The sequence below is a fragment of the Cervus elaphus genome, chromosome 5 (genome assembly GCF_910594005.1).
Source record: "Cervus elaphus chromosome 5, mCerEla1.1, whole genome shotgun sequence".
Classification (NCBI taxonomy): domain Eukaryota; kingdom Metazoa; phylum Chordata; class Mammalia; order Artiodactyla; family Cervidae; genus Cervus; species Cervus elaphus.
This window is the reverse complement of record NC_057819.1, coordinates 115,028,652-115,040,776: the sequence shown is the minus strand read 5'-3', so window position 1 is coordinate 115,040,776 and position 12,125 is coordinate 115,028,652. Positions and strand designations below refer to the sequence as shown.

The following is a 12,125-nucleotide window of genomic DNA, read 5'->3' as shown; positions in this document are numbered from 1 at the left end:
GAAGCTGGGTTTGGGTAAGGGCAGGAAAGGCCTGGCCTTGGGAGGAAGGGATATAGGGCCGTGGCCTTCAGGTGGGGGAGGGAGTTCGGGAGGGGCCAGTAAGTGAACAAAACAGTGGACCTATCTATATTCTTCTAGCTTTGCTGCCCAGAGCTGAGGGCCTGTGGGAACGGCAGAGTCTCTGGAAGGACACAGGCTCCCCCTGGAATGGAGAGGGGAACAACGTACAAAAAAAAAAAAGGTTTATTTTGAAGATTACAGAACTTGCACGATGACCCCACCCAGCTTCCATTTCCACCAATTTAAGAATCTCCAGTTAGGGTGAGAGCGAGAGAAGGAAGTAGGGAGGGGAGGGGAGAGACCAGGTGGTGGCCGAGAAAAGGAGTAAGATGGCTGCCAAACAGCTCTTGCCACCCTAGGTCTGGGCTTCACTGTCTTTACTCCTCCACACCACGAGGGTGACGAGGAAGGGGATGAGGCAGATGGGGGCTATGATCATGGCCAGGAGCACATCCTCTGGGGGATCTGAGAAGGTGGGTTGCACCAGGGAGCAGTTGGCAAAGTGGATGTGGTGAGTCTCAAAGATGATCGCTTCTGCCCAGGGATTGGGGAAGCCCAGGCCAAACTCTTCTGCACCCTTTTCCAAGCAGTCTCGAAGGAAGCTATAAGGCCTAGAGACAGGAGAGGACTAGAGTGAGGGAAGGGTTGGGGCCAGAAAGAGGACTGCTCCACACTCACTCACCCGCAGGGAGCAAGCCCCACGCCTGGCCCAAGCCGCCCTCCAGCACTGCCCCTACCTGCTAATCAGGGCCCAATCACACCAGTCCTTCTTGATAGAGTCCATTTGAACCTCATAATCGTGCCAGCATTGTAGGACATTTGTCCCATAGGTCTCCAACACCGTTTTCCCTGTGGGCAGAGATGCTGCACATTGACCATACCCTGCCCCACCCTCCAAACCCTCTGATCCAGGTACTTCCATTGTGGAACCACTGTTCCTATCTTCAAATATGGTAACTACCCAGAGAGCCTCAGAAAATTTCCCAAGCAAGATACTCTGAGCTGAAGAGAGAGTCCCAGCTCAGGAAAAGTTTAATGCCTTCCATGTACACTGGACTTTCCAGCCTGGCAAGGGTTTCCACATACACTTTTTCTGGAATATCCTAACCCACTTGTGAGGCGGGCCAGTTCACAGCTGGTTGGGGGCTTTGTGGGATGAGAGGTAGAAAGACAACAAGAAACCCTGAGAGAGAGAACAGAAGGGAGTTTAGGGGCACCAATTGGGTTTGGGGCTTGGCTTGTGGGAAAGAAACCCTCCCCACTCACCTCTCTCCTCCTTGCCGGGGGCCACCATCCCACAGTCGCTGGTTACTCACCTTCTGACTTGGAGCCGTCTGGGGTGGGAAGAAGCTGAGCCAGGGACTCCTGGGGCTTCAGGACAGCTGTGGGCAGAGAAGGGACAGGGAGATGGGAGGATGGGATGTGGAGCCAGGAAGAAGCGGGGTGTGGGTTGGGGTCGGAGACTCTTGAAAGTTAGGGCTACTCTCAGAAGAGACAGAGCAGCAATCCAGGCCCCCACGCGGTGCCTCGGTGCCCGGAAGAGAGGGGGCCGCACCAATTCCTTCACACATTCAAAACCCCTCCTTCTTCGCCAGCTCCAGACCTCCCAAGAGCTTTCTACACGGGCCCCGGGCATCTCAGCTTTTCCCCAGGTGGGAAGCTGCCGCGCTGCGCCCTGGCTGCGGTGAGGCCGGGGACCGTCCAGAGGGCAGCGCGGTCCGCACCCGCACGCCGGGGCCCGTTCCGAGCCGTCCAGTCCCTCTCCCCTCCAGGGCCTCCCGCGCCTCCCGCCCGGACCTCGGGGCGCTGCGCTTACCGCCCAGCAGGAGGAGGAGGCGGAGCGCAGCCGGTCGCCCGGCGCGGGTGGCGGGGAGCCACGGGCCGCCGACAGCGCGCTCCGCCCGGAGCGAGGCCATCGCACGGCAAGCAGGCGAGGAGGAGCGGCGGCGCTGAGCCGGGCCCGGGCGGGGGCGCCTATATCCCGGTCCCAAGCCGCAGGAAGCCGCGCCGCTTCCTCGCGGGGGCTGGGACGGCTGCGGCCACGTGGGGGGCGGGGGCGACGCCCGGGGCCGGCGGGCTGGAGGGGGAGTCGCTGCCCCACCCGGCCCTGGCGCCCGCCGCTCCCTCCGCCTGGCCGGCGTTGGCCCACCCCTTCTGCTAGCTCACCCCGCAGGGCTGGACAGCTCCCCTCGTAACCCCAGAACCGGGATCCATTTCCTGGGCTCGGCCGCGTGGCGCCCAGGACTCGTCAGGTCTCCGAGCATTTGCTCCCCGAACTCTAGTGGCCCCTTTTCTTTCTCGGTGAGGTGGTGGGAGTGTGTGGGGAGATAATGAAAAGAGGAAGGGGTCTGGGAGCTCAGAGGGCTTCTCAACACTGCAGTCTCTAAGGCTGGGGGTTGCGGCTGCCCTGAGCCATGGGGGAAGGGGCGCCTGGAGCTGGGCTCAGAGTTCCCTTTCCCTGGGAACACCCACTGATGTCAGTCTGCTTGCCAAAACCCGAGGAGGAGGAGGAAAGGGAGCCAGCCCTGGGGAGAAGGCCTGAGGATGGGGTACAGGGGAACCAAAGTCCAAATACCCTCCCTTCGAGGCACCCCCTGGGGCCTAGACTCCCCCCAAACCAGATTGAGCACAGGGGCAAAAGCATGACTGCTCCATCCCCAAGAAGGTGGCCACAACTCCTCAGGACCAAGGTTGTGAGAAGGGAAGAGTTTAGAACCTACAATGGGCGAGCGACTTCATCGTGAGGTGGGTACAAACTTTACTGCTCAGAGGAAAGAGCCCAGGACTGGAGCTCAGAGGCTCTGAGTTCTAATTCTGTCTTCCCACTTTCCAGTTACATAGCCTGCAATGTCTTCAGTTACCTTCGTGGATTCTCAGATTATTCCCCTGTAAAAGAGGGGCGCTACCCTGATCTGCAGTGAGAGTGATGCTTGTGAAAGGGCATTGCCCTCACTCAGCAGAGTCTAGTTTCCTTTCCTCCTTTCCTAAGGACTTGCCTGAAGTCATGCAGCTGAGAAACAGCAAGGCTGAGTCTGGGGCCCCAGCGGCCCTGACTGCTGCCACACCACAGCTGACTGTGTGTCCTGAGCCAGAGCTTCATCATTCTGAGGATCCCAGAAGCTGATTTGTTCATGACGTTCGACTCCAGACACAGCTGTCGGCACCAAACTTTCCCAAATTACTCCCAGACACTGACCCTTGGACTCAGCTGCTGCTGTGTCCCAGTTTACAGGATTCCTGCCCACCACAAATTATCTTTCATGATCTCGCTTCAGCTCTTCATCTCAGGGTCTTAGGCTCTTAAATCATGGCCACTGATAACCTGTTGGTCTTCCATCGGTAGGATCAAGAGGTTGCTTTCGCAAGGAATCCAGAGGGAGAAGGGAACTGGCATGAACCCCAAAGCCTTCCTAGTGAGGATCATCCTCTGCAACGTACAGAAAAGAACCAGGCTGCCTTGGAGTCACTTCAGGCTAGGAGCAAATTCCACTCCTTCCCTCCCACCTGTGATTGCACTTTCTCAGACGGAAGCATGGTCAGGAGGGAGATTTCTAGGTAATAAGATGGGAGGAGGAAGCCAGGAGGGACAGAAAGCAAAATCAGCCATTGCCATTGGCCAGAAGTACCTGAGTCTGCTGTGGGTTAGAATTGGGTTTGGGATTAAGATGAAAGTTGACAAAAACAAATGTTGGACTTGAAATAAAACAATATGGAATAATGAATAAAAACAAAGATTGTTTAGGTTTCTGAAGGCAGATATTGCATCTATCTCACTGTGTAACCTTAGGTAGGTCATTTCACATCTTTGGAGCTCAATATTTTCATATATAAAATGGCCTGGGACTTCCCTGGTGGTTCAGTGGTTAAGACTCCACACCTTCAATGTAGGGAGTGAGAGTTCAGTATCTGGTTGGGGAACTAAGATCCCACATGCTGCGCAGTGCAGCCAAAAATAATAATAATGACTATAGTAGCTAAAGGAAAATATAAGGGACTTGGTAGAAAGTGGTGTTTTAGCCCTAGAGTTGGGTTTAAGCTAGCATCAAGATGTGGAGACCTCCAAAGGAGAGCTTGTTGTAATGTTTCTTGGTCTTGGGAGTCCAAACCTCCTGTTGGAGAATCTGGAAATTTCCTCTCCTCCTGATTTCCCTCTTCTCACTCTTCTAGTTAGTTGGATGTTTGGCTGTTTTCAGTGACCTCTGGGGACATCGCGGTAACTGGGGGTCTGCTATGCAGGTCCTTTGAGACTGAACGGGGGCTAGAAACCTCATCTTTTCCAAGTTGTTATAGGAAATGATCTGTAGCAAGGGCCAGAGAAGGGCTTCATTAGGGACAGAGGCTGGTTCTTTCATGGGAAGTCCTATTTTCCACCCCTGGGTGGGGGTGGCTTAACTTTCCTTTCTAAGTCTATTTCTGCTTTAAAACTACATCTTTTTGCTATAAAGAAATACTTTTTAATTGCAAGTAATACATAAGTATACAGTAAGTCCCCTACATACAAACGAGTTTGATTATGGGAGTACATTCATAAGTTCAGTTTGTTTTTAAGTGCAACAAACAGAACTAGCCTAGGTACCCAACTAACAGGATCAGCTGTACAGTACTGTACTGTAATCGGCTTATAATACTTTCCCATAAATAATACATAAAAACAAATAAACAAAAAAATAAAACATTTTTAATCTTTCAATACAGTACCTTATAAAGTACAGTGCAACAGCTGGCGTACAGAGGCTGGCATTGAGTGAACAGGCAAGAAGAGTTACTGACCAGGGGAGGAAGAGGGGGTGGGTGATGGTAGAGCTGAAGGCTCATCAGCAATAGGAGATGGAGGGCAAGCTGCAGTTTCATTTATGCATGACATTGATGGAATGCACATTTGCATCTTTGAAAGCTCACAACTTGAAGGTTCATATGTAGGGGACTTACTGTATACTCATTGCAAAATATTTAAAAACAGAAAACCTTATACCCCCATTCCTTTCTCACCTGCCCCACATATTTTGGACTTAAAAAAAGGAAAATTAGAATTAATATCCTTGTTCAGTGATTTTTTTTTTTTTGCTTCCGATCGTTGAGGAATTCCTGTATGTTTAAAGAGAACTTTATTATGACAGTGAGTTTTGACTTGAAAATCATTCCGTGAAGTGGAAGTGAAAGTGGCTCAGACGTGTCTGATTCTTTAAGACCCCTTGGACTGTAGACTTCCTGGCTCCTCTGCCCATGGGATTCTCCAGGCAAGAATAATGGAGTGGGTTGCCATTTCCTTCTCCAGTGATTTTTTTAAGATAGTAATATGTCTTGGGTTATCTTTGATACTGTATATAAATATGCCTCTTTCTTTTTAATTGCCATGTAGTATTGTCTTCAGTCTTTTACCCTTATGTCCAGTGCAATCTAGGCTTTGAGTTCCCTATACAGTCCCTTATTCCTCTGTCCTTACCCCACATCCATCCCCCAGTGCCTGGGAAGAGGAAGATCTGGTTCTGATCCAACTGGACATTGATCTGAGATTTCTGGCTTCAACCTATATTGACTTCTCCTGGGCAGGGATCTCGCTGCCTTGTAAATTTCTCTTCTTATTACTAGCCAATGGCCATCCTGCCTAGAGCAGGGGGGAGAGAGGTGATTTGATCCTAAGGAGTGCCTTTTCTAATCCTCAGCCTTCCCCCTACACACACAGGCAAATCCAGAACAACATGAGGGAGTCAAAAGCACAGGCAGCCTCCTACACAGTAAAATTACTTCCAGAGCATCCAGGAATTACCATCTCTACCGAGAAGAGACAATCACACATGCTGGCGTCTTCCCCAGCTGTCTGAAAAATAAAGAACAGAGCACAGGAAAAGGTGTAGGGGAGAGCCAGGGTCAGGGAAGCCCAGAGTTCCAGCTGGGAAGGACTGAACTTTCCAAGCTGGAGAGAGGAGACTGTCTTCTTCAGAGTGCAGGGAGGCAGCAGGGAGACTCAGAAGAGCTACAGCCAGGGAGCCAGCTGGCTAAGGGAGGGAAGACAAGGGAGTAGGGACACAACTACTCCATCTCTCCCCAGCCTCCTCATTTCCAGGATACTCTCATGAGAAGCATGACCGCCTCTCATGGGGAAGAACGGTTATCAGAAAAAATGTTGATTCTCAGGTCATATATAGAAGTTATGAGGGAAAAGCAGGGAAAACGGTCAAACTACATTCCTTATCAACTGCTGGGGACTTAAAAGTAGTTACATTTATTGAACAATTATTACGTGCTGCAGAGTGTGTTCCCTGACACTTATGCTGAGTGATTTGCAAGCATTTCTTAAAAATTCCCCACCACAACATCAGAATTATCTTGTCCATGGATGAAATGGACAAAACACTAGTGATTTGCCCAGGGTCTCAGAGGAAGTAATTGGCAAAGCCAGGGATTGAAATCACTACTACTTGACGCTACTACTTCATGCTTTGAAAAAAAAAAATTATTTATTTGACTGTGCCAGGTCTTGGTTGCAGCATGCAGGATCTTTAGTTGCGGCATGCAAACTCTTAGATGTGGCATGTGGGATCTAGTTCTCTGACCAGGGATTGAACCTTGGACCCTGCATTGGGAGCACAGGGTCTTAGCCACTGGACCACCAGGAAAGTCTCCTTTACTGAATCTTGAGTGGAAGAGAGAAGGATAGAGAGTTTCTTCCACGATCAGATGGGTCCCTCTAAAAATAAGAAGATCCTGCTTTACTCATCTCCGTATACACAATGTCCTCCCCACTTCCCTCCCTGACCCAGGCTGGACCATGACATCACATGGTGGAGGCTGTTTTTCTGAAAAGAACCCAGGCCAGATTTACAAGAATGATACTCAGACAGCATGACTGAAAAGGACCATGGCCAAAAGACCACAGCACACACCCAGCAGTGCTGAGAACACTGCCGGTCCCTCGGCACCTGGGGCTGACTCATGCTTACTGTGAGGACCCAATGCCAGATGCCAGGATTGCTTTTACCCTTCTTCCATTTCTTACAACTGTCCTCTGAAACCACCCCTAGGAACCCTTCTACCCCTTCCCACCCTGAAGTCTAGGTGTTGTATAACATGCGGGTACCCCGAGGGAGTCAAGCGGTGTGCTCCATGCTTCATACAAATTGTTTCACTTAAAAACTCCCAGTTCACAAACTTCCCTGGTGGTCCAGTGGGTAAGGTTTCTGCACTTCCACTGCAGAGGGCAAGGGTTCTTCCAGGTCAGGAAACTAAGATCCCACATGCCTCTCAGCACAGCCAAAATCAACAAACAAAACCCCTCACGGCTGTATGTATGTAGGTACCATAGCAACCCACTTTACAAAGGAGGAAACTGAGGCTAAGAAAGGTTAATCAACACCTAATGGAAGTCAACCTGCTATCTGATCTGGTAGACAGAAGGAAATAGTAAGGAATGAGGAAGATTGGCTGGAAGAGCAAACAGATAGGGCTCCTCATGTCGCAAGGGGCCTTCCCCTCTCAGTATGACCCCTGCCCCGACTATGTTTACTTCACCTACAGATATTATCTTTTCACATCCTTTCTCCCAAGACTTTAATACATAGATGGACATTGGGGGAAAAAGAATCCATGACACTAGGAAGAAAGTAATTTTCTAGATCAAAACAAGGATCCAACATAAGTTAAGCAAATATGACACTAATAGTGCATGTGTATTAAACACATGTTGTGTGTGGAATGTAAGCTTGACATGCTTAGTCATTTAGTTGTGTCTGACTCTTTGCGAACACATGGACCATAGCCCACCAGACTCCTCTGTCCATGGGCTTCTCCAGGCAAGAATACTGGAGTGGGTATCCATTCCCTCATCTAGGGTACCTTCCTGACCCAGGGATCGAACCCAGGTCTGCAGGCAGATTCTTTACTGTCTGAGCCACCAGGGAAACCTAAGTGATACTATAAAAGACACTATTTTCATCACCTTTAAAATGGAGATAATAATATCTATAAGTTATGAGTTAAAGAACTTAGAGGAGTGCTTGGCTCATAGTCAACATTTATTATTATTTCTCTTGGCTAGGCGATTAAGAGTACACACTTTGGAGTCAAGCAGACTTGAATTTGAATCCCAGCACCATCACTCTTAGCTGTTTGTGACCTTGTACGAGTTACTTAATCCCTTTGAACCTGCTTGGTTTCTTATCTACAAAAATGGGGTTTCTGATGTGTATCTCACTGAGCAGTAGAAATGATGCATGTTAAAGCATTTAGCTCAATTCCTGGCACTAGTAAGCATGCGATAAATGGTAGTTGCTATCATAATGTGTACCACATACAATTACGGAACTTTATTTCCAAGATATTCTGAGATCCTTCCCATTTCATAATTTCAGTTTTGTTTTGTTTTGTTTTCATTACACAACACTTTATTGAAAAGAATACAGACTTTGGAGTCAGAAAGTCCCAGCCTGGGTTTGAATTCCCAGCCCTCCTACTTACCAGTCATGTGATTATGGCCAATGTTGTCAATCTCCCGAGCCTCAGTTTTCTTCTCTGTAAAATGGGGATGACAAGACTTACCCCCTCCCCAGGCATCTTGCAAGGATTGTACAAGAGAAGATAGGTTCACATCCAATACAATAGTGAAGTGAAGTGAAGACACTCAGTTGTGTCCGACTCATTGCGACCCCATGGACTGTAGGGATTTTCCAGGCAAGAATACTGGATTGGGTTGCCATTTCCTTCTCCAGGGGATCTTCCCAACCCAGGGATTAAACCCGGGTCTCCCGCATTGTAGGTGGACGCTTTACCATCTTAGCCACCAGCTAATGAATTTATGTGAATGCTAAAGGCAATGTGTTAAATATATAAATAAATGTGATTCATGGTTTCTTTCCCTAAGGTGTCATGGATGGGATCTGTAGATGGGATCTGTTGTACTTTCTCCAAAAAAAGTCTCCATAGCCTTGTACTTCATCCTAGCTGCAGTGGGGTTCAAAGGACCACTGAGGAGGTGGTCCTGCTGATAAGAGGATCCTGCTGATAAACCAGGGAAGAAAGAAGCGGAAGTCATAGAACCACGGGGAACTCCCCTTTCCTGTCTGGCTAGGATTTGTTCGTCTTGCACACAGGCTGTGCCCTGCTGATACAGGGGTTTGTCCAGTGTCCAGCTGTGATTGGCATCTCCAGCACAGAGGAAGTAAGGAGCCCCTTGTTGATTAGGAACTCTTTTCCTCTGAACTTGCAGATGAGAGTCCCAAACACATTTCTCTTTCTGGCGCCACTGGTGAAAGGAGAAAACCATGGAGACAATCCAGACCTGTGATTCAGAGCTAAAAGACCTTAGAGACAAGAGGAGGGAGAATGGAGGGGTTTCGAGCATAGGTTGGAAGTCAGAATGATGAGGCCCAGATCCTGGCCTCTCCATTTACCAGCTGGCTGATCTTGGGCAAGTTCCACAATCTCTGTAAGCCCTGGTTTCTTCGGTTGTAAAATGAGCATAAGAATATTGCTGACTTCCTATGGAATGAGATGACCCATTATAAAAAACTTAGCACAATGCCAGGCACACACTGAATGGTCAGTGTGTGAAGGCCGGGATCGTTTTCTGTTTCTGCAGTTACACAGTCAAGGACCCTGATAGCCAGGAAGGAAGCACAGCTCATTAGCTGTCCACCCGACTGGGGCCACTTCCCAGACAGGGCCGTGCCAAAGGCGTGTCCCGTGGGATCCAGGCCCTGCATTAACTGTGCTGAGAGAGTGACAGCGGGCAGCACCACCCTAGCCATGGGCTTGGAGCTTTCAGAGTATGTGCAAAGCAAGGCCTGAATCCCACCCAAGTAATCCCCCAAAGTAATTCCCCTTCCTGCTAGAATTGTTTATCTTGTAATTAACAAAAGCTAAGGAGGCCCTTTTTTAATATTTTGGCTTGGAGGTTCAGAATTTAAACTTTTTAAGAGCCACGGACAAGGGTTTATTGTGGGCCTGTTCTTACTTGCTGAATTGAATGCATTATTATGATCCCGAAGCAACTAGGGGTCAGGGGCTAAGTACCTGAGGCGGAAAGCTGGGTTTTTGAGATCAGAGGACAAAATGTCCAGGAGTGGAGAAGCTTCAAAACTTGAGCTATGTTTCCAGGCTCAGGGATGTCCAGACCTCAACTTGCTTTGGAGTCGCCTTTGCCTCTGACTCTGAGTGTTCAGGGAGGGGTCTGGCAATTCATCTGGCCCCACCAAGGCCTGGGCAGCAGCCCCAGTTTCTGGTGACCTTCGTGCAGGCTCTGGGCTTGTGCTGTGTTTTGTTTGCTTGTTTGTTTCTCCACAGCAGGGTGGCCTTCCCCTGCTTCTGGGTGGGAAATGGGGGAGGAGAGAGGAGGGTCTGCTCCCATCTCCACAGCTGTGTTTACACTTCCCTTGTCAGGGACTGTCTGGGGCTCAGCCTTTCTGCACTCCTGTGTCCCCTTGGAGAAATGCTATTTGATAGCCCCGTGGGCTTTACACGGGAGGGGCTGAATGAGCAGAGGGGTCAGCGTCCAAAGGGGGCTGGAAGGAAGGAGAAAGGGAGAAAAGTTGGAAGAGAGAAAGGAATAGTGCAGAATTCTGTTTCAACTCTGGGAAGCATCGGCTCCCTCCCTTTCTAGCAGTGGCCTGAAGACCAGCTGGGGACAAAAGTACACTTAGAACATGTGACAGAAATGTCGTTTCTAACCACTGAGTAGAACAAAATCTTGCTTGGGGATGGGGATACTGAGGGCACAGAGAAGAACAGTCTTCCCTGAGGCTTCTTTGGGGCCAGTGGTCAGAGATACAGCATGTTAAAGCCAAGAAGATCATGCTAACATACATGCAAATTAAAAAGGATTTAAGAAAATGGTCAAGTAAATAATGCTCTTCTTCTCCAGGGAGCAAGTTGAGCTGGTATTAATCAGTGTGCTAGTGTTGCTGGACTCTTAGCCAAGCCTGGGAGAAGGGCTGCCAAGGCAAATCAGGCCTCAGGTTTCAGAAATTAAACACATAATTTTATTTTTCCGCAATAGAGAACTTTCGGAAAAAGAACCAACCCCATTAGGCTACTCAGCACACTTTGTCCAGTTTCTTTCAGCCCCAGAGGCCTGCGATTTAAGAGCAAGATGAGCAACTGGAAGCCAGGAGTGACACAGTTATTCCTATTAACTGCCTGGGGGAGGGGCCAGGAGGAGTGGGGCAGGGGTGATGGTACTGTTTTTCAAAGGTCCAATAGCTGACCACTTGCCAACAGTTTTTCTACGAATTTATAGGACAAAGACCTGAAGGGTTGGAAAAGAAAAAGAGGAAGAGCTAGCCAAACAAAAAATTGGCTTATAGTATCTCATGGACCATGGTCAGCTAAGAAAGAGCCTGGTCTCAGGAAAAACTCTCTCCCTTCAGAGAGGGAGAGAGGAACCAATTGGCAGACAAATTTTCCCCAAGCACCCCACAATTATTGGTGGTGTGGAAAGTTGTTTTTATAATCTTCTAGTGAACAAGGATTATTAAACCCTGGGTTTAGTCCTATGCCAAATGTTGTGATGGATAGGAAAGAGGTAGACAGCCTGGTAGTTAGTGTAAAGTGGTAACGGTGTTGAAGCTGGGGGAGATCTTGGGGGATGGGAGGGTTCATGAGGAGGTGGAGTTTGAGATGGATTGTACACTCTGATCTATAACTTTGACATAAATCCCTTCACCTTCCTTCCTTTCCATATCAAAATATTTTTGTAAATATACTGTCTTTGTTATGCAGAACAAAGACATTTGTTCTCCTCTTGTATTTCTCCTCTTGTCACTTGGCATACTTCATACTTCCCTAAAACAATGTGGGTCACTCCCATGGTGTTAGTTACCAACAGAGTTGATGGTTCCCAAATTGCCCTCTAGTCTCAGTCCTGACGTTCAGACGTTCTGAACATATTCCCTTAGGTAACTTACATTTTTTTTTTTGACCTGCCACCTGCCCACTCCCCCGCCCCCGGCCTTTTTTTAAACCATATTCTTTATTTCAACAATTCTTTATGTAGTGTAACACAGGGGTCCCCAACCTCCAGGCCACGCACTGGTACCTCCTATCAGATCAGTGGCAGCATCAGGTTAGAAATA

At 48.9% G+C, this 12,125-nt stretch overlaps 1 protein-coding gene across 1 annotated transcript; it reads right to left on the bottom strand.

Annotated features, from left to right (window-relative positions):
- Window positions 1-219: 219 nt before the first annotated feature.
- RAMP2 (receptor activity modifying protein 2) lies at window positions 220-2,109 on the bottom strand. Its single transcript, XM_043904689.1, has 4 exons — window positions 1,877-2,109; window positions 1,377-1,442; window positions 798-909; window positions 220-671 (listed from the first exon to the last, which is right to left on the bottom strand). Exons 1-4 carry the CDS (start codon window positions 1,974-1,976, stop codon window positions 416-418), a joined length of 534 nt encoding a protein of 177 aa, XP_043760624.1. The 5' UTR covers window positions 1,977-2,109; the 3' UTR covers window positions 220-415.
- Between the last annotated feature and the right edge of the window lie 10,016 nt (window positions 2,110-12,125).